Here is a 25,430-nt window from a genome sequence, read left to right as displayed (position 1 = left end):
CGACCCTCGACCGACTATTTTGTTTCGCTCAGAAAGTTTGGACAGTACTTAAGTAGGTACCTATATATCTAGACGGACTAAGTACGGAGCTTCGGAGTCACAATTTGCGATCACGAATCACGATCTTCTCTCATATATCTCTCTCTCTCCCTCTCTTATTTAAGTAATGATCAGTGTACAGTAGGGATAGAGAGGTGTTGTTTAAAAAATATATATACATTTATAAGTAAATTCTTTCTTTTTCCTCTGATCTAACATTATCAGTACCTATAGCCCGTTGTGAGGTCTGAAAAAATCTATCCATTTCCGTGATAGTCTATAATCAATACCTTTAAACATAATATATTTCGGCATGATTCCGATTTCTGTGGCGCCTGATATTTCTGTCTTTTACTATCCAATAACCAATTACATTTATATATAGCTTACTCTCAGAAAATTCTACGCCAGACAGCACTAGTTGAAGGGTATGTAGATTTTCTGATTTTCCTGATTTTCTGATGTTATCATTCTAGTAAATTTATTAAACCATGTAAGTAAAATGTGTATACTTTTAGAGGTCAATTTTTGGGTTAAACATAAATTGTAAACTTGCCGCAAGTAGCACAAACCATGTCAACTTTATATTTCATGATTGCAAGATTAGTTGCGGCTAGTTTATAATCAATTACATGGCTCTACTGTAAATTGTAATAACAATTTGGATCAGCGCCATCTAGCGGTTTTCATTTTTTCGCCAAAAGTGGCCTCTAAAATTCTGAATCAGAGCAATCAGGATTAAAGCCACTTAGTCAATTATAAACCAGCCGCAACTTATTTAGTAGCTATAAAATGAAAAAAATAACGATACATGTGTTTTTGGCGGCAAGTTAACAATTTATCTTTTACTCAAAAATTTATCTTTAAAAGCACAAATGAATAGAAGGTCAATTTTTTGGTAGAAAACAGATTGTTAACTTGCCGCCAAAAACACATGTATCGTTATTTTTTCATTTTATAGCTAAAAAATTAGTTGCGGCTGGTTTATAATTGACTAAATGGCTCTAAGCCCTTATGCTCGGTTTCAGAATTTTAGAGGCCACTTTTGGCGAAAAAATGAAAACCGCTAGATGGCGCTGATCCAAATAACTATTACTATACTTACAGTAGAGACACTTTGTTAACTATAAACTAGCCGCAACTGATTTTGTTGATAGACAATAAAAAGTTGACGTATTCTGTGCTATCTGCGGCAAGTTTACAATTTATCTTTGAGCCAAAAATCGACATGTAAAAGTATAAATATTCTACTTATCTTAAAAATGGCCTACAAAATTGACCACATGAAAAAAATTACAATACCTTAAGCTTTACATCATTGACTCATGAAAGCAAAGGCAGTACAGCCCTTTGACTTTATAGTTTAAATCAACAGTTGACATAAGTATATGATACGTATTGTGTTACAGAAATCTTGAATAACAATCAAATAAATACGTGAATTTATCAGTCTAAGAGAGATGACAGAAGAAAAAAGGCCTAAAAAAGATGTTTAGTGACACGAAGAGTCTCCTAAGAATGGAGCATTGGATCCCACTAAATCAGAGGTGTTGATAGACAATAAAAAGTTGACGTATTCTGTGCTATTTGCGGCAAGTTTACAATTTATCTTTGAGCCAAAAATCGACATGTAAAAGTATAAATATTCTACTTATCTTATGTGGCTTATAAAATCAACCATATTCACAAACTTACAACACCTTAAGCTTTTTACCATTAACTTATGGAAGCACGGCCCTTTAACGTTATAGTTTAAACAAACAGTTTACTTATATGATATGTATTGTGTTACAGAAATCTTGAATAACAATCAAATAAATACATGAATTTATTAGTCTAAAAGAGATGACAGAAGAAAAAAGGCTTAAAAAAGATGTTTAGTGACACGAAGAGTCTCCTAAGAATGGAGCATTGGATCCCACTAAATCAGAGGTGTTTAAGAAATAAAGAAAGTGAAAATTCATAATTTTATGTTAAGGACTTGTGTTTATTTGAAAAATAAAGAAAATTTGTTAATAAAATATAAAGATTTATTTATTTTACATTTAACAAATAATTAATGACGATTATACAAGCAGCTCTTAAATCTTATTGTAAGTCTGCAGAAGCTGATCCTACCAATCCTACCTTGATTAAATTTTTAATTGAAATGACCTTGTATGTACACTGTTGAATGATTTTAAATATTAAAAGTTAACAAGTTCTTTTATATAATAAACTCATTTTGATTAATCCTCAAAAATAATGTAATGGTCTATGTTGGATTAAAAAACTTTCAATGTTATATATGTTACAGTGCAATGTATCACACATTCATGTTGTGAGGATTTAATATTACAATAACAAAGTTTGATAACACTCAAGGTCAAAGTCTCAACTAGCATCATAAATAGAAGAATATTAGAGAAATTTGTGAACTAATAAGATTTACCAACGAGCAAAGTGAAACATAAATCTTGATGATACGTTTGAATAAAGCAATTGTTTAAGTTTTATAACTTTTAATCATAACAGTTGATACTGTAAATATGCATTTGCTCCTTTAAAATTTGGTTTTTCCTTGTTTCAATAAAAATTTGTGTCACAGAAATCTTGAATTACGATCAAATATATGCATAAATTAATCAGTCCAAAAGAGACAACTGAAGAAAAAGGCCTAAAAAAGAAGCACAGTCACAGGAAGAGTCTCTTAAGAATGGAGCATTGGATCTTACTAAATAAAAAATACATTTATTAAAGATAAGTAAATTTTAAGTCTTATAAATAAACAAAGAACCCAACATTCTCTGATTATGTGAGATCCAATGCTCCATTCTTAGGAGACTCTTCGTGTTACTGAAACTCTTTTTTAGGCCTTTTTTCTTCTGTCATCTCTCTTAGACTGATAAATTCACGTATTTATTTGATTGTTATTCAAGATTTCTGTAACACAATACGTATCATATACTTATGTCAACTGTTGATTTAAACTATAAAGTCAAAGGGCTGTACTGCCTTTGCTTTCATGAGTCAATGATGTAAAGCTTAAGGTATTGTAATTTTTTTCATGTGGTCAATTTTGTAGGCCATTTTTAAGATAAGTAGAATATTTATACTTTTACATGTCGATTTTTGGCTCAAAGATAAATTGTAAACTTGCCGCAGATAGCACAGAATACGTCAACTTTTTATTGTCTATCAACAAAATCAGTTGCGGCTAGTTTATAGTTAACAAAGTGTCTCTACTGTAAGTATAGTAATAGTTATTTGGATTAGCGCCATCTAGCGGTTTTCATTTTTTCGCCAAAAGTGGCCTCTAAAATTCTGAAACCGAGCATAAGGGCTTAGAGCCATTTAGTCAATTATAAACCAGCCGCAACTAATTTTTTAGCTATAAAATGAAAAAATAACGATACATGTGTTTTTGGCGGCAAGTTAACAATCTGTTTTCTACCAAAAAATTGACCTTCTATTCATTTGTGCTTTTAAAGATAAATTTTTGAGTAAAAGATAAATTGTTAACTTGCCGCCAAAAACACATGTATCGTTATTTTTTTCATTTTATAGCTACTAAATGAGTTGCGGCTGGCTTATAATTGATTAAGTGGCTTTAATCCTGATTGCTCTGATTTAGAATTTTAGAGGCCACTTTTGGCGAAAGGCGAAAAATGAAAACCGCTAGATGGCGCTGATCCAAATTGTTATTACAATTTACAGTAGAGCCATGTAATTGATTATAAACTAGCCGCAACTAATCTTGCAGTCATGAAATATGAAGTTGACATTAACTGTGCTGCTTGCGGCAAGTTTATAATCATTTTTATTCGACAATTGACCTCCAAATGTATAAATATTCTACTTATCTTATACGGCTCATAAAATCGACCATATTTACAAAATTACAATACATTAGACCTTTTGTCATTAACTCATGGAAGCACAGCCCTTTAACTCCACAGTTTCAATAAACAGTTAACTTGTATAATTTGTACACAGCAAAATTTGTGGTACAGAAATCTTGAATAACGATCAAATATATAAGTAAATTAATCTGTGTAAAAGAGACAACTTGACAACTGAAGAAAAAAGGCTTAAAAAAGAAGCACAGTCATACGAATTAGAGTCTCCCAAAAATATAGAACAACTTAAGTTTTCCCTAGTGAATTTCTTCAAAAGAAATATATAGAGTATTTTTTAAGTTCGATAGTTCGGAATCAGCCTCGCTAGATGGCTTTCGTTTCTTAAAAAATCTTTTGCACCCATCAGTAGGTACTACTAGCATCGACATCGATATAGTAGGAATGGTGTTTACTCATTGTTGTCATCGGTGTGACAGGGATCATTTAACATCGATATTCACTAAATTGAATCCCTGCTATGCCGACATGACAATGCACGGATCCTTCCTTATTGACTAAGCATATCCAACTGGGAAAAGGAAAATGGAGTCAACTCAGATTGCTCGCAACAGTCGCATCCTACTAATCTCTGGTCGGAATAGTCGCAATAATAATCATACGGACACTATACAGTCCAATGTCAATTAAATACAGTAGTATAAATATACTGTTACTCAGGAACTACAATAGATTTTCTTCGATTTTATTTTACATTAGGTACCTAAGATTAGTCTGTAAGGTACGTGAAGACACCCACACCTAGTGCTAGTGGCATCGTTTTAATAAGAAGAGCAGGAGAGTCGGAACTCAATTAATCATCATAAATAATAATAATCACCATTATCCAGTCGGTTTACTTACAAAATTCCAGGAGAAGCGTGCACACACTTGACACAGCATGAGCATGATTTGCAATACGCTTGCGTGCACACGCGCGCACACTTTCGTCTCGCTCGTCTGGCCCTAACCTACCGGCAGGACCCTGGACCTCCAAAATGTTTTTCGAAGAAAATACATACCTAGCCTCTCTCGGAGCTAAAAAAGTGTTGAAAGAAAAAAAAATACACTCTAGAGTATACTTACGCGAGGAAGCCTTGTTCCAGTCGAAGAGTGCGTGCTCGTGTATATTTTTATAAAAAGGACGCATAGAGAGCGCCCGTGTCTCTTTTTGTGGGAGGGGGTTCTTCGTTCTTGTCTTTTTTTTTCTCTTCGTTCCTCTCTCTACTTTGGTAGATGGTACCTTGGTCCGAGAGGTTGGTTTTAGTTTGTGTGCAACTGTGTAGTGTGCAGTGTTCACTGCGTAACGTCAGTAACTAACGTATTGGGTCAGAAATTGGGTTTTGCACACCCATAGTCCTGGAGAGAAGCATGACGACCTCCTCGACGAGCTAAGTAGAGCGTCGTCCATCAATCGAGAAAGAAAAATCGCGTATCATCGTGGTCGTCTTCGTTTTCTTCGCCAGTTCCCTACTCCTCCCGCACCGCTGCAAGAGGGGGCCCAACGATCGTCCGTGATTCTACGTCCCCGATGTTGGTCGCAGGACTAGCTCGTGAATGCGGACGACGATCATACGAGCAGCACCAAACGAAGAATCGGGGCACTTGCTGCTGCTTTTGGAAGCGGCAGCAACAAATTTTGTTGCTACTCTCATCATTTTTATCCTCAAAGGACGGCGCTGAGTCGACGTCGACGATTCTGAATAACAATAGCATCAAGTTACGACACGCACATCGGAGCTGGGTTAAACTACGTCCTCGTAGCGCCGAAGAGAGCGGCGGAGGAGGAGGAGGAAGAGGTAGCAACAACGACTTCCTCGACGTTGAGGAGGAAACTCGTTGTTCTTACCGGAGGAAGAGTGAAAGCAGTGAAACAGTGAAAGTGTTGGAGGAGAACGACGACGAAAAGTCAGTCGGCAACCCATCAGAAAAGTGGTGGAGGACAATTCGTGCTCAGCGAAGAAAGCTTCAAACCTGTTTGAAGCTTTCGAGGCCGGATTCATGGAACTATGAACCTGGACTCGTTGTCTTTTACTTTGTCGCAAATCTCATTCTTGGTTGCGAGCCTGAATAGGAAGAATTTTCGGGACAGCTGCGAGGAGATAACGGACGTAAGTACCAACCACCTATATACTTCTTACGTATGTCTGTATTGGTGCAATTTTTTTATTTTTTTTATTTATTTATTCATCGCATAAGCACACAGCATTAACGTGATCATCTGCTCTTTTGCGCAGCAGTTAGAGTCCTTTCTTTCTTTCCTTTATCAAATTTTTGCTCTCTCGTTCGCAACGCAGCAGCAACACAGCTTACATGTTTGCCTTTGTGTTTTCGGAATCGAGAGAGAGGGAGAGAGATCCAGAATATATGTATTGAGACTCTCATCTGTTTGGATACGTGTATGCGTGTACACAGTTGATGGTGTAGGTGTCTGGTTAAGAGTTAAGATGGCATGATTTTTTTTTACACCCTCTCCATCCTTTAAACCGACCCAATGGTTTGTGGACTCGGCGTGGCCCTATTCTCCTTCTTGCCCTCTCCTTTTACTTTGTCAAAAATTAAAGGAAGTACCGATCCTAATGTGTTTCCTGGTTGCACATATGCACAAGTATAAAAATGTAGATAACAAATTCCAAGAATCTTGTTTTCCCTTTTGAAAGAAACTTTGTTTACTCCACATGAATAAACATTAGGAAACTGTTAAATTTAAATTTAATACATATGATGGTTCTTCCAGTGAGTAAAGTTGTTCAGAGCTTATCTACAAATTAAATCAGTTTTTGAGTTGTTTACATTTGGATAGGGATGACTATTCTTATATTACAAAACGTTGAAAGACCATAAAATATAACTATGTTTTGTGATGAATGGGTGAATATCAAAAAAATTGAAACGATAAAAAAATTTAATTGCGTATCAATTATTCTACACGTCTTAATTTAAAAAACTAAACTTTTGGTTGTAATAATTGAATTAAAATGCTTGTAAAATTAACAAATGCCTGATATTTACGTGACGCAATAAGAAATTCAATTCCCAATAAGTTATCTCACCTGGCTAAATTATTATATCATCAACAATCTACATTGCTCAGAAAAAAAAAAAAAAAAAATTTCAGCTGGTGAGATTGGGTGGCGTGGAAGCAGACCGTCACTTGTTGCGCTGCTTGTTTTCACAAATCGACTTCTCAACCGGAGAAGCACAAGACCAGAATTCACCGGATTACTGTCGAGTGCAGCTGTTGAAACAGGAGTGCTTCAAGCTATCAAGCAAGCCATCATTCATTTCAAACATTTGCTTTGCCATCGATTATCCCTTCAATCGTAAAAATGTGAGTATCGTGAACGAGAATTTATCTGCATCATTGCAAAAAAAGAAAGAAAGAAAAAAAACACAAGTAACACTTTACTTTTCCTGCAGAGGGTCTTCCCGCCCCCGAAATTTTTTCAAAACATCCGCCGAGTGCTCGGGCTGACGCTAGTCCAGGACGTTTTGATAGCTCTATCGCTCCAGCACTCGCAATACTCGGACGTAGCGGCGCGAGCGCTCGAGCACATCCAGAAACAGCTGCCCGAGCTCGTCAAGAATTACGTCGACGCAAACGACACCAAGAACGCTGGTGCCAACGAGGAAGGCCTGCACGACGCCACGCCCGAGGTTCTGCACCAATTGCTTACCTGCATATTCGAGGAGGGCAGTAAGATCAGCTTGAACGCCGAGACCAAGGGAAAATTTCTCAAGTACCTGAGACGCGACTTTCCTCGCGAGGTGGTGCCAATCGTTCTCGCTCCGCTGCTCTACCCGGGCAGCGAGGAGGATACTCAGCAGCCTGTGCAATTTAACATGGCTGCCAATCAATTGGTACGCTCGTCCGACAATTTTTTGATAAATTAAATTTCTTGAGTAGCAGGATCAAGTGTTACTGTATCATGTTTTTCTCGGGTTTTAGGACAATACCAATTACGCAGAACTGATAATGGAGCTTGGCTACGGCTTCACTAGTAGCGTAGAAGAATGCCGGAAGAGCCTGACGAATTTCGGTGGCCGGGATCTGACAGCTCGATGCGTTGCCAGGATATTGGCCTACATGGCCCGCACCTCGAGTGGCATCGAGGAGAATGCGCTGGGACTGCACTCCTTCTGGGAGAACTCGACGAGTGGTCAGGATAGCAAGGATAAGGCACCAGATGGGGCTACCAGTTGGAACGTTGAAGTCTTTGTAAAAGCTGTTACGGAAATTGTAAGTGGATTTGTATTATTATTTTTTTAAGAGAAATAAAAGCAATCGAATAGCACAACACCATTAATAGTTTTTCGGAAATTTTTACAATCGTATTTAAAAATATTGAACCAATGTACTAATATTATGACTTGATTTTTTTTTCCTGTACGTCTCGTTTGTTTACTTTATGCTTAACCTTGAGACGCTATTTTCATAAAATGCTTACACCTGCCATGCTCATAACAACCTTTTTAAACAACAATGTGATTTCAAACTTTTCCAAAAATCTTAAACACTTTTTTCGTAATAATACAATTGTACACGTTTTTAAATTAAATCTGTAATTATTTTTCGTTTCCGCACAGAACTCAGCGATCTCGTGGCCAGAAGTAATCGCCAAACTGGACCACCCAGAGTTTGTAATCAAGGACCGACAAGGCCTCGCTCTACTCATCGCAGGCTTGCGCCTTGGACTACAAGCTCAAAGTTACATGCCCGAGTTTCCTATTGAATTGTTCTACCGTCATTGGGAGAACGTGAAAGGCCAGTTTTCCCTCGTCCATCAAATACTCAAGTGCCCAGATGTATTTTGCTTCTCAGATCACGCTTACCATTCTGTCTCAATTGATATGCTCAAAGCAGCACCCGACATCGATAGCAAAGAAGCCCAAACCTGGCGCTCGGTCAACGTTGTTGATCTTTTCATTTATCTGGCTGATCGCGGGCTTGTTAATCATGTACAGGAAATCTTCAAGTGGCCCATGCAACACTGCCCGGATGTACTTGTGCTTGCTTTACTACAGAGTAATGCCCCTATTGCAGGATTCAGGTTGGTTTGTTTAAAATTAATACATGACCAATTTATAAAAATACTAGTTGTTACTTTGAAAATTTTCATCTTATTTTATTATTATTATTTTTTTTTTTTCTTCGTTTAGACAAGAGTTGTTATCAGCCCTAATGCCAATATTTCTGGGCAACCATCCCAACAGTGCAGTAATACTGCACTATTCTTGGCACAACAACAACACCAAACTGAGAAACATAATAATGCACTCTATGGCCGAATGGTATCTCCGTGGTGATCATGATCAGACCCGTCTCTCCCGCATTCTTGACGTTGCCCAAGATCTTAAAGCTTTGTCGAACCTTTTGAACGCTCAATCTTTCGCCTTTGTCATTGATCTCGCTTGTTTAGCCTCACGTCGTGAGTACTTAAAATTGGAGAAATGGCTAACCGACAAAATACGTGATCATGGTGAAGCTTTTGTTGCTGCGTGTATAAAGTTTTTGCAACGGCGATGCCCTCAAGTCTTGGGTGGAGCTATCAAGGATGACGTTAGTGTTCCCAAAGCTACCCAATTGCCAACAGAAACACTGACAACGATATTACACTGTCTGCAGACTTGTATTGGGTGAGTTATCTTCTTTTAAACAAAGCATTTATTAATTTTTTTCATAAAAATATCTATTTAACTATCAAGTAAACCCGTACCCTTTTTTGTAGGAGCGTAACTCAAGAATGTGCTGACGCAATATTATCCATGGTACAAAATTGCAGTCTTATGCTAAGCAAACAGGGAGCTATTGGTAGGCTACCACCACCTGTCATGAGACACAGAGCCATCGACACTTTCAGTCCGTTGGGTGGACAGGTAAATAACAAAATTTTTTTAAAAAGTAAACAAAATACTAACGGATCCAATAATATAAAATAAGCCAATTTCTATTTCTTACAGCTTTTCCCAACCAAGCAAGTCGACTCTCTGTCAAATCTAAACTCCAGCCTAGCATCGATAAGCCTAAACTCGAACCTTGGTCCGCCTAGCAATTCTGCCTTCAACCTTCCAGCAACGTTAGGTCCACTGGTATCCACTCCAGGCTCACCATCACGCCTGATAGGATCGACCTCGACGCCGTTCCCAGTGATGCCATTGCCATCGCAGTTGCACTCGGGCCCGGTGGGTACTCAAGGTTCCTCGGCTGTGATTCCAGGCCACGTTAACGCTATCGGTGGCTTGAACCGACTAGCCCCGCCAACGGCTATCGAGAAGTCGCGCATGCAAGAAACCGCCAATCTATTTCCTGAAGCAACTGGAACGCTCACTAAAGAAATCGAAGACGAAGCTAACAGCTATTTCCAACGTATATACAATCATCCGCCCCATCCGACTCTGTCGATCGACGAAGTGCTCGATATGCTAAAGAAATTCCAGGATTCAACAAACAGGCGCGAGCGCGACGTTTACGGCTGCATGTTGCGTAATCTCTTCGAAGAGTATCGCTTTTTCCCCCAGTACCCTGATAAAGAGCTGCACATCACCGCTCAACTGTTCGGCGGTATAATCGAACGTGGCCTCGTCAATAGTTACATAACTTTGGGACTGGCTTTGAGATTCGTTCTAGAAGCACTACGCAAGCCAGAAGGCAATAAAATGTACTACTTTGGCATTGCTGCTCTTGATCGCTTCAAGACCCGACTCAAGGAGTATATGACGTATTGCGAGCACGTTCGTAGTATACCGCACTTTAGCGAGTTTCCACCTCACCTGATGGAGTACGTCGAATACGGTCTGAACGGCCAAGAGCCTCCTTCACGGCCACAGGGTCCGGTGATACCAAAATCTCTGAACGCCATGCTTGCGCCTGTTACGACGCTTTATAAGACTGTCACGACCACGACGATCACCACGACGACGACCCAGTCCAAGCCATCGACCACGCCAACGAGCTCCATAGCTACGGCTCGACCATCGATCGCCAACGCCACGAATATCGATACTTTGCTGGTTGCCACGGATAAGGAGGAAAAGATTACATCGCCTCCTGAAACTATGCAGGACAAAACAGCATTTATCTTTAACAATTTAAGCCAGCTGAATCTGCAACAAAAGTGCGACGAGATCAAGGACCTGGTTTCGGAGGATTACTGGCCCTGGATGGCACAATACTTGGTCATGAAGCGTGCCAGTATAGAATTGAACTTCCATGCTCTCTATTCAAATTTTTTGGACTGCTTGAAAGTTTCCGACGTCAACAAAATGGTCACAAGAGAAACATTCAGGTGAGTTCTTGATGATTTCTTTAGTTTGCCTTACATTACTAGTATTTTTGTCTTTTTTTTTTCATCAATTAAATTCATACTCTTTTACAGAAACATCCGAGTGCTCCTGCGCAGTGATAAAGGTATAGCCAATTTCTCTGACCGGTCTCTGTTAAAGAATCTTGGTCATTGGTTGGGTATGCTCACGTTGGGTCGAAACAAGCCAATTCTTCAGCTCGACATCGATCTAAAATCACTGCTCGTTGAGGCTTACTGCAAGGGTCAACAGGAGTTACTCTACGTAGTTCCGTTCGTAGCCAAAGTTTTAGAAAGCTGTGCCAAAAGTCGCGTTTTTCGACCTCCGAATCCTTGGACAATGGCCATCATGAACGTGCTGGCTGAACTTCATCAAGAACCCGATCTCAAGCTCAATCTTAAATTTGAAATCGAAGTGCTCTGCAAAAATCTTAGTATCGATGTGGCAGATCTCAAGCCGGCAATATATCTGAAAGATCCGGAAAAATTGGCCAACATCGAGTACCAATTATCTCAACCGATCAAGAAAGCCAACGAAGTTTCCAATAATTCTACAAGTCAGCAACAAACGCAACAACCGCAACAGGGACAGGTGGAGGATCTCATTGGTCCGACTCCTAGTATACCTCAAGTGCAACAGCAGCAGCAGCAACAACAACAGCAACAACAACAACAACAACAACAACAGCAGCAGCAACAACAACAGCAGCAGCAACAACAGCAACAGCAGCAGCAGCAGCAGCAACAACAACAGCAAGTTGCGCCAATTGCCAATACGACTCCATCATTACCCACTGGACCACCAGAACCACGTTTCAGTTACATGGACATTCAAGTAACGAACATCAACAGTATCGCTCAACACATCACCATCAATAGTACCTTGCCGTTATTCGTGGCTCAGCCTCAGCTGAAACAATTCGTACGGCAGGCGGTCGAACGGGCAATCCAAGAGTGGATTCATCCCGTCGTCGATCGCTCGATCAAGATTGCCATCACCACGACCGAGCAGACCGTTAAGAAGGACTTTGCCCTGGACCACGACGAAAACAAAATGCGATCAGCCGCGAGGCACATGGTTCGCAACCTTACGGCCGGTATGGCCATGATCACCTCCCGCGACCAGATACTTCAATCTATCAGCTCGAACCTCAAAAATGCTTTCGTCATGTCCGTTATGCCGCAACAGAAGGAAGTGGCCGAGCAGACGGCAAACATCGTTGCTGCTGAGAACATGGAACTGGCTTGCGCCTTCATCCAAAAAACTGCGATCGAAAAGGCTATACCAGAGATGGAAAAGCGATTGCACAACGAGTACGAGGTACGCAAGATCGCTCGCCAGGAAGGCCGTCGCTACATAGACGCAGTAGCGAAGTACCAAGCCGAGCGAATGCCCGAGCAGATCAGGCTCAAGGTCGGCGGTGTCACTCCACAGCAGATGGCTGTATACGAGGAATTCGCGCGCAACATACCAGGCTTTTTGCCACTGTCCGAGCGCGAGGTCCAAGCCCTGTTCACGCCCAAAAACATCGTGGAGCAGCCCGCGATACAGCCATTTGCCGTGAACGCACCCGCCCCGATGAGCATTGCCACGGCTCAGCAGGTGGCTTACGCTACGGCGGTCAGCAACGACGAAGTCGGCTCTATGCTCGAGAAGCTCGGTAGCGAAGTAGAAATACTGCTAACCACAGCTGCCCCGACCATCACACCGCAACACCAGGCGGCACTCCACAGCGTTCTTGAATCACTGATCATGACACGCCGCTCACGCGATGTCAACGTCGCCATGGGACTACTCAAGAAGGCTGTCGAAGGCTTGTTGAACGTGGCAACTCTTACTCTGGATAGCAGTAGCATCGACTCCGAGATTGTGCTTCGATACAAGGAACTTCATCTGAGGATACTCAAGTGTCTGCAAGACCCGAGGGCTTACGGCATGCAGTGGACGAACAAAAACATCACGAGATTCGTCGTCGAGTACAGAGACGAGTACAAGTACAATTTCGACGTTGTCGACTGTCTTATCAGGTATTTATCGATACTACGAAATTAATGGTATTTTTGCTCCGTTTATCCAAAATAACATTGTGATTGATTCCCTTGCAGATCTCACCTATTGAACCTACAACAGTACGACACGGCGTTGGCTCAGGCAATGGAAGTTGGCAGCGTTATGGCTGTGGCTTTTGCGATACAATTGGTCCAAGTGTATCTAATCGACGAGAGACAAACGATTCACGTAACCGAATCCGATCTCTATGGTACCATTGAAGTTCTTGCGAGAATGGCAATGCATAGAACTCCGCCGGAAGGAATATCACTCTTCAGACTGACTTCGCTGATTGAATCATTGAGAGTAAATCATGATCCTCCAGTGCTCACCGACAGACCACCCGCAGGTCCAACTGCTCACATTCATTCTGGAATCCTGCAAGTCAGGGCGAGGGACAATTACGAAGATCCGCCTGGTTTACTCGAAAAGACCGAGTTTCTCCTCCGCGAATGGGTATCCATGTACCACAATCCACAAAACTCGCGAGACCCGACCAAAGCTTTCAGCCACTTTGTCCACCAAATGAACATCCAGGGTATCTTGAAAACGGACGAGCTAATAACGCGCTTTTTCAAACTGAGCACGCAAATGTGTGTTGACCATTGTTACCGTGCTCTCGTCGATGCCAATCCAAACGTCAATACCAACATGGGAGTAACGAGAGCCAAGTGCTTCCACACGCTCGATGCCTTCGTGCGACTGGTAGCTTTGCTAGTTAAACACTCGGGAGACCAGAGTAACACGCACACGAAGATTAATTTGCTGAACAAGGTGCTGGGCATCGTCGCCGGTGTTCTGTTGCAAGACCACGAGATGCGTGGCCCCGATTTTCAACAACTACCCTACCATCGTATCTTTATAATGCTGTTTCTTGAGCTGTGCGCACCAGAGCCCGTGCTGGAGGCACTCAACTTCCAGGTTCTCACTGCATTCTGTCATACTCTGCACATACTGAGACCGGCCAAGGCACCCGGGTTCTGCTATGCTTGGTTGGAGCTTGTCTCCCATCGCGTCTTTATTGGACGTATGCTCGTGATAACTCCGCAACAACGCTGCTGGGGTATTTACGCCCAGCTACTCATTGATCTCTTCAAGTACCTTGCCCCGTACCTTCGTAACGCCGAGCTGGGTAAGAATATTTGTGCTATGTAGTATTTAGAAAATTAAAACGTAAAGTATACATGGAGTTAATTTTTTTTTTTTTTTTTTTTTTTTTTTTTTCATTTTTACAGCAAAGCCGGTAACACTACTCTACAAAGGTACGCTTCGTGTCCTGCTGGTACTGCTCCACGATTTCCCAGAGTTCCTTTGCGACTACCATTACGGTTTTTGCGACGTCATACCGCCAAACTGCATCCAAATGCGTAACCTCATCTTGAGCGCGTTCCCGCGTAACATGCGTCTACCCGATCCTTTCACGCCCAATCTCAAGGTCGACATGCTCCAGGAGATAGCTCATGCTCCTCGCGTGCTCACAAATTATGCCTCGCTCATACAGCCCGCCTCGTTCAAGAAGGAATTGGACTCGTACCTCAAAGCCCGAGCTCCGGTCACCTTCCTGAGCGACCTTCGTACAAATCTTCAGGTAAAATCATACACCTTGCATTAAAATTACTCTAATTTTGAAAAGCAGCTCACAGTGTGTTTAAAACGATGATATCACAGGTGTCACAGGAGCCAGGTATGCGTTACAACATACAGTTGATGAATGCGCTCGTTTTGTACGTGGGCACCCAAGCGATCGCCTTCATTCGCAGCAAAGGGTTGACACCTAGCATGTCGACGATCGCCCACTCAGCGCACATGGACATCTTCCAGAACTTGGCCGTTGATTTAGATACCGAGGGTCGTTATCTTTTCTTGAACGCAATAGCCAACCAACTGCGCTATCCCAACAGTCACACCCACTACTTCAGCTGCACGCTGCTCTATCTCTTCTCGGAGGCGAACACCGAAGCCATCCAGGAGCAAATAACTCGCGTTTTACTCGAACGTCTCATTGTAAATAGACCACATCCTTGGGGTTTGCTCATCACGTTCATTGAACTGATAAAAAACTCGAGTTACAAGTTTTGGGACCATGAATTTGTGCACTGCGCTCATGAAATTGAAAAATTGTTCGAATCGGTTGCACGCTCGTGCATGGTTCCAAAGCAGGTACAGCCGACTTCCGACAATGAAATTCCTGAGTGATGAAGGCGTCACCAGTTGTCAAACTATCAAGATTGGGCGTGTATAGCTTGTAGCGAGATAGACGCGAGTGTATAAAAAAATTGTTAAACTCTAGATGTACCATACATTTTATAATTTACTATCATAATGAATCTTACATTGATAATATTGTATACATATATAAATAAACATGGTAATTTTTAAGCCAAGGTAAGTAGAGTCAATATAACAAATGATTGATATGTAAAACTGGCAACGAAACTCTTAAGTCTCTTAAAAATCTTGTATTTCTGAATGGACAATTTCAAAGAATAGATATTCTTTGAAAATGCGACGATGTAAACGATGATAATTTCAGCTCTTTTTTTAAGTTTTATTTGAAAATCAAGATGCAAACTGATATTAATTGTAATAATAGTCATGTGTATAATGTAATACTTGAAGAAGATGATTGCAAAGAGCAACAACTAAAGGGTATATGTATATATATATTTATGTATACATATATAAATATACATAAACTTTTTTTGATTCTTTGAAAAAAAAAAGGTACCTACCTTTTGTAATATTGTACAAATGATGAAAGATGTTTTCAATGAGTTTACGCCTGTAACGCGATTAGAAATAAGCGTGTATGTAAAGAATATCTAAAACGAGTGAGATTTGTCAAAAAAATGAAGTTTCTATTTATGTTGTTTACTGTACACAAGTAATTGCCCAATCAAGTGATAAGTAAATGGACTTGTAGCTCTTAAGATTTTTGAAACTAGATACTTAATCAATAAAGTTTTTTCTTTTCATAAAAATAAAAACCAATAAGTACATACTTTATTATAAATACATATTTTATGTCGAAGTGCATAAATACTAATATCTACAATATCTTTTGTTATACATAAAATATTTGACGGCTGCAATACACACATCGTCTCAACGTTGTTAGACAACGCGAACTAAAAAATTTTTAAAATACATTTTTTCCTCTCAAACAATAATTAAAATTACGAGAAATAAATCAAAGTATTGCTTTTAAACTAAAAAATTAATCATTACTGTCGTCATTAAAAAATACATGTATGTATAAAATCTAGACGAAAAGCCGATTTACGCAGTTTGATGATCACGCGTTGCGTGGTAAGAATCTCTTTCCTGATCGGGAAACTTGGTCGGCAGATTTGGACTGTGCAAATGACACTTGGCATGAAACTTGATACCGGCAATGTCAACCTCGTAATCTCCAGAGAGTATATACTGATTAGTTACGGTCTGAGGCACCCCTTTCGAATCTAGATTTTGTACAAAGCCCAAGCATACCTATAATAAAAATTATCGAATTGAATAAGTTTTTCCCAACATGACTCTTTAAAAATATTCAAATGGACCAACTTGTTTTTTGAATGTGAAACCGTAACCCGTGGTCGTGGTCATTCCACAGTACTTTCCGTTCCTATAAATAGGCTCACCGCCCCAACACCACGTATCGATGTCTGAATCATGATCATTGATCAACAATTGTACGTACTGCCGTTTCACACCTTCTTCCCTCTGTTTTAATAAAGCGTCTTTACCTATGAAGTTTACTTCTTTCTGTAAACATTTTTAAAAATAATAAAAACTTGCCAGAGACATAACGAAATGTTACAAGTCGATAATGTAAGAACTAACGTCGAACTTGACTCTCCAAGAGCGGCCGCACTCTAGGGGTGTGGTAAACGTATCTAAATCCTGTCCCCAAAAAGCATAAAATTTCTCGACTCTCAAGGCTCTTGTGGCGTAATAACCAGCGTGCCGTATCTTATACTTCTCACCGGCCTCTATCAATCTCGTGTAAACGTGAAGAGCAAACTGAAAAAAAAAAAGTTAGTTGAACAATTTTTAAAGTTGAAAATTCACTCACGCACTCACTTCGTTAGGAATGTAAAGAACATAGCCTAATTCTCCCGTGTGCGTTAGATTCATGGTCCGAATCCCATTGGCTAATCCAACGTCTAACTCCTTACGTTGTAACACAAAAAGTAAAGAAAAAAAAAAATTAACATTTCTGCTGAATTTCATTTTACACAATGATAGAACATAAATAATACTTTGAAGGTAAAAAAGGGAAAGTTCTTTGGATTCAAATCAATGTCAGTCAGTTCGGACAGTAATTGCCTAGTTGCTGGTCCCATGATGCAAATAGCCGTGTACGCCGAAGTTACGTCGGACACGGCAACGGAGCCGTCCGAGGGCAAATGCCGCTTGAGCCAATGTTTACACCGAGTTTGCTGAATCGTCGGGGCAATCATCATGTAACTGAAACGCAAAGATCCAAATGTCAGCTCGATGGGTTGGAAATATTTTTTTAACGCCCTAAATCGTACTGATTTGGAGCTATCCTCGCCAAGCTGCAGTCGTTCTCGTAGCCACCGCGATGATTTTGCATCCCCGTGTGGATGATACTACCGACTGCCACGTCGACGTCGTTCGAGCACATGTATTGCAAGAAATCCACCACCTCCGTTCCATTGGACTGAAAATAAATTCGGAAAATCGGAAAAATAGTTTGGAAAAAAGCTATAAAACCCAAGCTCTTACCCATAGATCGATTTTTGTGAACGAAGAGTAATCACTGAGACCGATCGTCTCTCTGCAAGCGGCGTACTCTCTTTCAACCGCGCCGAACCAGGGGGGCTTGCCGAAAGTATTCGTGTACGCGATCTTGTACCTCTGTGAACCGTCCACCGGATCCAAATCTGTTAAAAACAATCAAAGAAATTCAAGAAAACTCATTAACAGTAAGAGAAAAGTGATCGTTACCTTGTTCGGGATCAAGCTCAAACCAGCTGGGTCTCTCGTACCCCATGACCTGTCCGAACACGGCACCCGCCTCCTTCAATTTCGGGTAGATCGGCGACATCCTCAAATTCCTGCCGTTCTTGAACTCGTGGTGCGGATATTGCAGAGCGTAATGCATGCCCGGCACTTCTTTGACGCGGTCCCGCAAGAACTTGCGGTTGTTGTGCAAGCCGAGGAAGCGCATCAGGTCCAGCTCGTAAAAATCAAGGCTCGCCAGGCCACCGGTTATCAACTCGGCTGTTATGCGCCCGACCCCTCCAGCCGCCGAGATGCCGATCTGTGGATCGAGTCTGTCACTATAATTATATAGGCATTCGGATGTGTCAGGCCCCGAGGATTTTTGAATCTTCTTACCGTTTTCATTCCAGCGGCGACAAAGTAGTTTCGGATCTCGGGCGACTCACCGATTATCCACTTGCAATCGGGAGAAAAGGCTTCCGGGCCGTTGCAGAGCATTTCCAAGGTCGCGTCGTTGAGGTCTGGTATTCTGTGCAGCATTTGCTCCAGTAGTACGTGAAAATGATCCCAGTCCGGAGGCAAGTAGCGATTGCTCGGGTCTTCTGAATCGATACGCGATCGTTACAACTTTTTGTTATAAAATGGTAAAATGCGCTTCTATACGGTATGTACCAGGTATGAGACCGTCCTCGAAGACAGGCTTAGCAACGGGATCGAAGCCCCCGGCTAGGATGCGGCCCGCGTTTTCTCGGAAGTAGATGTGCCCATCCAAATCTCGAATCACTGGAGTCATTGGATCCAAGCCAGGGATCAGTTTCGTGTGCAGATAGTAGTGTTCCACGGGATGCAGGGGAACCTTGGATTAAATCGAATTTTAATTTCTTTTCAAAATCTCGCGATATTCTTCTTCGTTTACCTTGACGTAAGGTTCGCTCAGTTTTCCGACGCTCCGTGCCCAGAATCCGCTACAGTTAACAAAGTATTTGCACTCTATCGTTCCGCGCGTCGTTTCGACAGCCTCTACTCTCTCGTTTGTGCTTTTCACTTTGGTTAATCTACAATTTTCGTACACTCGCACGCCTGGAAAAAAAAAAAAAAAATTTCAATGTTTTCAATACAACAGGGCAAATCAGTGGCTTTAAGGTGAACCTTGTTTCACGGCTTCTCCGACCAATGTCAAACATATTTCATATGGATCTCCCACACCGTCGCCAGGGATCCACAGACCTCCGTAAAGATCGTCAACTTTTAGCAATGGACATATTGATTTGATCTCTTCGGGTGTTACCAAATGGCACTCTATGTTGTGACATCTGGGAAAAATAAACATCAACAAATCTAATACTGAACACACCAATGGGTGATGTATAATGAACTTGCGTTATTTACACTGATTGTGCTTTCATTCTCCGGAATACAGTCATACGATCTCCAGTTTTTGCCAGAGATAAACTACCACACTGTTTCCAGCCAGTGGTTAAGGCTTTTCCTTCGAGTTCTTTGTACAGAGCTATACTATCCTGAGCTAGCCTTATTTGTGCCAGAGATGGTTTAAAGACACCCATCAGACCCGACGCATGCCACGTTGTTCCTCCACCCAGTCTGCAAAAAGCAACGAATCGTTACAATTAAAAATAAATTTAAATAAAGTTATTAAACACCAACCTGCTGCTTTCGATCAGTACTGTTCTGTCTCCCCATCCTCTGATGGCTAGATGGTATGCCACAGCAGCACCCATCACGCCACCTCCGCATATTACTACTTCAGCTTCCTTTGGGGGTGATTCTTCATTCGAAGCTGGTGTTGCAGTTGTACTAGTCCTCACGATACCATTGTGATTGACGTTTAATAATTTTACGTTTTTGGTAAAGAAACGCTGACAGAACATTCCCGATTTTTGCCACATTTTAAGAGATGATAGATTTTTCAATATTTAATATTTTATAACATACTTATTGACATAATTATTGGTGGTATATCTTATATCCATGGATAAGTTTCGTCGTTGTTTCTATTCAGCAGGTACTGTCACCTGCAATAACAAAAACATACTGCTTACAACAATCAAATTTACTTGTTTTTTATTTTTATTTTTATTTTTATTGATACTTAGTATTAATGAAATGTTAGGAACAAATTTGAAGTCATATTGAGAAAATTTATGAATTATGTTTAGCATGCTAAATGTAATAAGTTACTTACACTTTGTACATACATCAATTGACTCCATATTTCCTCTTTATACAAAAAGTACGATCTCCACATATATTATCATTAACTTTAGATAAAAAAAAGTTGATATTTTTTTTTACGTGACATCACTTAATACTAATTAAATTCATCTCGAAACAGTGACACAAAACAAAAATATATCAAATAATGATGATTACATTGTTGAGATAATAAATTACATATAGGTTATGGAAAATTCAGCTTCAGCTCAGCTGTTCTTCGTTCTAAAAAAAATCTGCACAAAAAAAATCTCAAGGTAAACACACGCACTTAATTCAGTTTATCTTGGTTTTGGTGTGACGTAATGAATTTTCAGTAATATTTTTTACAATTTTTCGAACAGAAGGTAGGATCAAATAATTAATGCAAAACATTAATATCAACTTCATTTACTTTATTAAAAAAAACATAGGTATGGTCCAATGATTAAATCTTCTTGAATTGCGCTCTTTAGTTACAAAGGTTTATATTTTTGTATACAATACTGAGATAATTTTGGTAACTTTATCGTTTCAATGGTCACATTGTGTTTGGTTTTTAACAAAAGTGTTAAAGTCAGTATTCATTATTAAATCAAGCAAATACTTAAATTTTAGTTTTAAAAATATGTTTATAAATTTTACAGTTTTTTTCAACTATACACATTAAATGTAAAAAAAATGGTAAACTTTTAAAATGTTGATATGATCAATACATTAGATATTTTTTAAGACAGATAAACTCTTTCGAAGAAACGATCTTAAAATACATATATTGCACTGAATTTATCTAACTATCAGTTCTTGTAATATGCATATCAATAAATGACTTGTCAATGACAAAAATGTTTTTTTTTTGTTTTTTTTTATTTTTTAACTCAAGGAGTTTAAAGTTATTTATATTAAATGCAACAAAGTAATGTTGAATGGAAGGAAAGCTTTAATAGCATTGCAAGTATTTTTCAATTTTTCGGAAATTTTTAAGTCAATTCTCCAAATAAGCTATTTTATGCATTAGGATATCATCTATAACAAAGATTCGATGTAATATTTGATAACAATGCGATGGGGATCCATACAATTATATATTATTTAAGTATTTTTGGTAGTAGTGGTAATTATCAATAGTAAGGCACTAACAATTGCTCTTATTACTAATACAATATAGATTTTTATTTGTATTACAATATAAAAATATTGCCAAGGATTTTGATTTAAACTTATTAAGTACAAAACTAATGCATCATTTATTTTTGACTTTTTCATATCAAAGCTTTCATGTAAATGAATCAAACGTAACTAAACTTGAAAATAAGTCATATGCCAAATTGAAAAACAAAATTTGTTTGTTATTTGTTTAGTTGCAAAATAATCAATCAAAATCCTTAAAAAAAAAATACTTTAATTTTCAAGTGACTTTCACAATATTTTTATGCTTGCAACTATGCTTTAAGCATTCATTTATTACAATATATTTTGTGCACGCGTGAATTAACTAATTTACCGCGAAGCTCAGAGAAATACTCTCAATGTAAAAGAGGCTTTATAAAAAAAGCATTTGTGGCAGACAACGCATTTATCTACGGTGACGACCCAAATATGCCTTGCAGTTTGGACATGTATGATGAACGTCCATGCACTCATCTATGCAACATGGAATCAAACAGCAGCCTGCCCAGCATCTAAAATATGCAGCACGGAAGACATGAGTTTATTTATAGATTGGATTATTTTTTTATGCAAATGCATTTTATGAATACCAAATTTTCGTTTTAAACGTTTAAGGATTTATGCTCGACACATGCAAACACAAACAAATAGAGTTTCAAATTATTGAGATTAACACGTTACATGATATTATTTTTGTAATAACATTAAAATGAATAACCCAAGCTTGAGAAATAAATTGAGAAATAATTTGCATGAATACAAATGCATCACGTACCCAATGAGGGCAATGAGAAATCCTGAAATGTAAGCAATCAGTCCAGGCTCTGTTCTCGTTTGGGTAGTGATTTCACAATAACAGTGTGGACATATTGTGTGTGTTGAACCAGGCCCCAGAGGAACTATTGTCGTTACTATTGCAGGTCCATTGACATCTATTAAAAAATTGTCAATTAATACAAAAGTCACGGACACGCAAATACTTTTGGAGCACTTTTTGAATTCTGAGTAAAAAAATTGTAAAAAAAGAAAAAATATGTTGAAGTTCAAGAGAAGATCTAAATCTAACATGTTAAATAAATATCAAGACTCACATTGTTCAGCTGGGGTAAATGGACTCGCTGGTGGCACACCACCTACACACTGGGCATAACTGGGTGGTGCAAGGGGAGGTTGGTCGTAGGGTGGTGGTGATCCCTTTTTGTTCATGGTACTAATAGTTTTGACCACCTACAACAGGGAATCAGATTGTTTTTTGGATTATTCACCATAAAGCTTATACATTATTATATTATAGTGTACATTGCATAGCAACAGGAGAGAAGAGATAGCTCCCACTGTGGCTCAAAACATGCAGATAAAACGTAAAGGAAAAAAAAATAAAAAACATGTATGTTAAAGCTTCGACTTATTTACTTTGTAACCCCAGATTGTCTTATTGTTTACAGGGATGCAAGGAAATTTTAAAATTGTGGTAAAATAGAGTAAGCACCATATAGTACTGACGAATACTATTTAAATAATGAACCTTGAAAAAAAGCAAGAGCCAGATCTCTTCGTACTTATCTAATGTACCTATACTTATACTCAAATAAGAACAGACGTGAGACGTAACTAATTATCAAGTGCTCAATAAAAAAAAGAACCAAACCGACACTTAATTAATTTGCACACTTTTGTCACACGCAACCCATATATTGTAATAAAAAAACGAGGCTAATTTGCAGATAAACAACAACGATGTTATATGAAATTTATAATATTATCTAGGTATAGATACGACTTAATGGTTCGTGCACATGACCAGTTTCTTCAAATAAGTTTAGAAATCAGGTGCTGTATAAAAAATCGCATATAAGACATATTTATATAAGTAGGTATGCTGTTTGACGTATTAGAGACAGTGTGTGTACAAAATGTATACATACATATATATGTATGTATATGTAATGTCAAAATACATGGTGCAGATCTGCAGATAGGTGCACGATAAACTAAATAATCGTAACAACATTTTATCAAGTATGTAGTGTAACTGAGCAATCAATCACATAATGGGATAAGGCTACTGTACTTGTATTTATATACCGACAAAATCCTCTTGATTGAGCAGATATATAAGTATATATAAATCCTGCAACTCCGCTTAGCTTATGATCTGTTGTGTTTTTTTTATTGTTCTATTTCCTTGTCTACGTCTCTCTCACTTAAGTATAGCTCGTTCTGTGTCTGTGCCCCCGAAAATTCCTAAAATATCCGTGAAGTGCTGTTACTAAAGTATAGACCTTACTACTATATGTACCTACATAAGTATTTAACCCTAATAATTATACAAAAAAGTACAATAACCATCTATTATAATATCCACACTATCACAAAAAATGTTAGATTTACGTACATTCAAATATCAGGTGTTAAAGACACGCAATGTTAGACAATGTTGCGTGGATCCATTAAATAATAATAAAAGAAATTGATCCAGCGCCACAAATTACCAAACAGATGATTGTAGATAAACAAACACACGTTTACAAACAAGCTTCTTTTTCACTGAAATTTCTTTCTTTTTTTTTTTTTTTATTCTACGTAAAAAAAGTCTGACCCACAGAAGAGTTGCTTACCCGGTTTTTGCGTTCAGAGAGTATGTTTATACTAATTTGCAGATGAGTATGAAGATTGCAAGTTGTGTATATACGCACAAGTTGAAGGGAAAATTTAAATGATAAACGATGGACAACGTTTTGGTTAACGACTCATGCAAAGATGCAAAGTTTGCGAACAAGTTGAAAGTTGACAACTTGACAATAGGATACGCGAGCGTGAACTGAATGAAGCTTGAGCTCAAGTCTCAAGATCGGAGATATTTTGTACATGACATAATGACGTTACGTTAAACTATATGTATGGCACTTAATTACTTATACCTAAGTAGTATCAGACGTGTTTTTGACAAGCTCGATTGCAGCGGACAGTATATATTATATAGTGCGTATTATAGATTATAAACTTATACAAAAGTATGTATAAGATTTTTTTTTTGCAAAAATCAATTATTACTATTTTTAGGTAATGAATTATTTAAATATATGTCCATATAATTCTGTCGTCTTCTTTTCTGTACTTACTTTCGCAGATACGGTCTCGACTCACAATAATATACCTCAAAGTAAATCATTATTGTCTATTAGATATACAAATATTAAATCTATGCTAACGAATAGTTAGAACTCAGAATAGCGATATAGTAAATTCTGTAAAATCAGTTTTTTTAGTAAATTTTTCCTAATAACTGCATTTTATTTTATTTTTGTTTATTTTTTCTTTTTCTTTTTTTTCCAGTAAGGTCAAAGGAAAATTAATGTAAAATAATCAAAAAAGTAAAAATGAAATAATCGTACATTTTGTTTGATCAACAAGTAAGTATATTTCAAGGCTTGACACACTTTCTCTCTTACGTCTAATGCATTATTTTTTGTTGGGTGTTTCGTAGAAAACAGTTTTTTTATTCTTGTCCAAATAAAATCATTATAAATTGAATAAATAACGTTATTTAATTTAGTGATGACATGCAGTTATTAATAATAAGGCTGAAGTCAATAAAATAAAAGTATGACAACTAAAGAAACTCTTTCTTACCATAGTCCGAGCTTCGCGGATACTTCCTTACCAACCGCAGATGATCGGTGTGTTACCAGCATTCGGCATAGGCGCAAAAAAGCAGTGTCAAGCGGAGGGGAACAGAGGATAGAGGGGTGTGGCGTGAAAGAAAAAAAGAGTACAGCGGGGGTGGGGGTGGCTCCCACTCTCACACACACATGT

General features: G+C 38.8%; 3 protein-coding genes across 11 annotated transcripts; 1 reads left to right on the top strand and 2 right to left on the bottom strand.

Moving 5' to 3' along the window:
• Nucleotides 1-5,443: 5,443 nt before the first annotated feature.
• On the top strand, nt 5,444-16,247 carry Not1 (CCR4-NOT transcription complex subunit 1). 2 transcript variants are annotated; one of them, XM_089598601.1, is made up of 13 exons: nt 5,444-6,025; nt 7,033-7,245; nt 7,335-7,775; nt 7,864-8,158; nt 8,509-8,965; nt 9,075-9,551; nt 9,644-9,791; nt 9,876-11,200; nt 11,291-11,846; nt 11,970-13,243; nt 13,322-14,397; nt 14,501-14,853; nt 14,934-16,247. In XM_089598601.1, exons 1-13 carry the CDS (start codon nt 5,924-5,926, stop codon nt 15,459-15,461), a joined length of 7,245 nt encoding a protein of 2,414 aa, XP_089454727.1. In that variant the 5' UTR covers nt 5,444-5,923; the 3' UTR covers nt 15,462-16,247. The 2 variants fall into 2 exon arrangements, with proteins under 2 accessions (XP_089454727.1, XP_014207910.2); XM_014352424.2 differs by having other exon boundaries at nt 7,864-8,154; nt 8,502-8,965; nt 11,291-13,243.
• A 78-nt stretch (nt 16,248-16,325) lies between these two features.
• LOC106638999 (pyruvate dehydrogenase phosphatase regulatory subunit, mitochondrial) lies at nt 16,326-20,609 on the bottom strand. The gene is made up of 15 exons (XM_089598272.1): nt 20,437-20,609; nt 19,899-20,266; nt 19,623-19,835; nt 19,383-19,546; nt 19,150-19,313; nt 18,906-19,089; nt 18,630-18,835; nt 18,237-18,552; nt 18,015-18,172; nt 17,801-17,949; nt 17,525-17,732; nt 17,346-17,435; nt 17,106-17,285; nt 16,827-17,027; nt 16,326-16,754 (listed from the first exon to the last, which is right to left on the bottom strand). Exons 2-15 carry the CDS (start codon nt 20,138-20,140, stop codon nt 16,545-16,547), a joined length of 2,685 nt encoding a protein of 894 aa, XP_089454398.1. The 5' UTR covers nt 20,141-20,266; nt 20,437-20,609; the 3' UTR covers nt 16,326-16,544.
• A 573-nt stretch (nt 20,610-21,182) lies between these two features.
• LOC106638991 (LITAF domain-containing protein) lies at nt 21,183-24,755 on the bottom strand. Of its 8 annotated transcripts, XM_089598378.1 has the most exons (5): nt 24,233-24,297; nt 23,700-23,858; nt 22,706-22,841; nt 22,390-22,546; nt 21,184-22,126 (listed from the first exon to the last, which is right to left on the bottom strand). In XM_089598378.1, the coding sequence occupies exons 3-5, from the start codon at nt 22,818-22,820 to the stop codon at nt 22,021-22,023; spliced, it is 378 nt and encodes a 125-aa protein (XP_089454504.1). In that variant the 5' UTR covers nt 22,821-22,841; nt 23,700-23,858; nt 24,233-24,297; the 3' UTR covers nt 21,184-22,020. The 8 variants fall into 8 exon arrangements, with proteins under 8 accessions (XP_089454508.1, XP_089454505.1, XP_089454507.1 ...); XM_089598382.1 differs by lacking the exons at nt 23,700-23,858; nt 24,233-24,297 and adding an exon at nt 24,737-24,755 and having other exon boundaries at nt 21,183-22,126; XM_089598379.1 differs by lacking the exons at nt 23,700-23,858; nt 24,233-24,297 and adding an exon at nt 24,536-24,589 and having other exon boundaries at nt 21,183-22,126.
• Between the last annotated feature and the right edge of the window lie 675 nt (nt 24,756-25,430).

The sequence above is a fragment of the Copidosoma floridanum genome, unplaced genomic scaffold (genome assembly GCF_036245765.1).
Source record: "Copidosoma floridanum isolate Cflo_tuat_1 unplaced genomic scaffold, Cflo_Japanese_pri ptg000006l, whole genome shotgun sequence".
Lineage (NCBI taxonomy): Eukaryota > Metazoa > Arthropoda > Insecta > Hymenoptera > Encyrtidae > Copidosoma > Copidosoma floridanum.
This window is presented reverse-complemented; position numbering and strand designations above follow the sequence as displayed.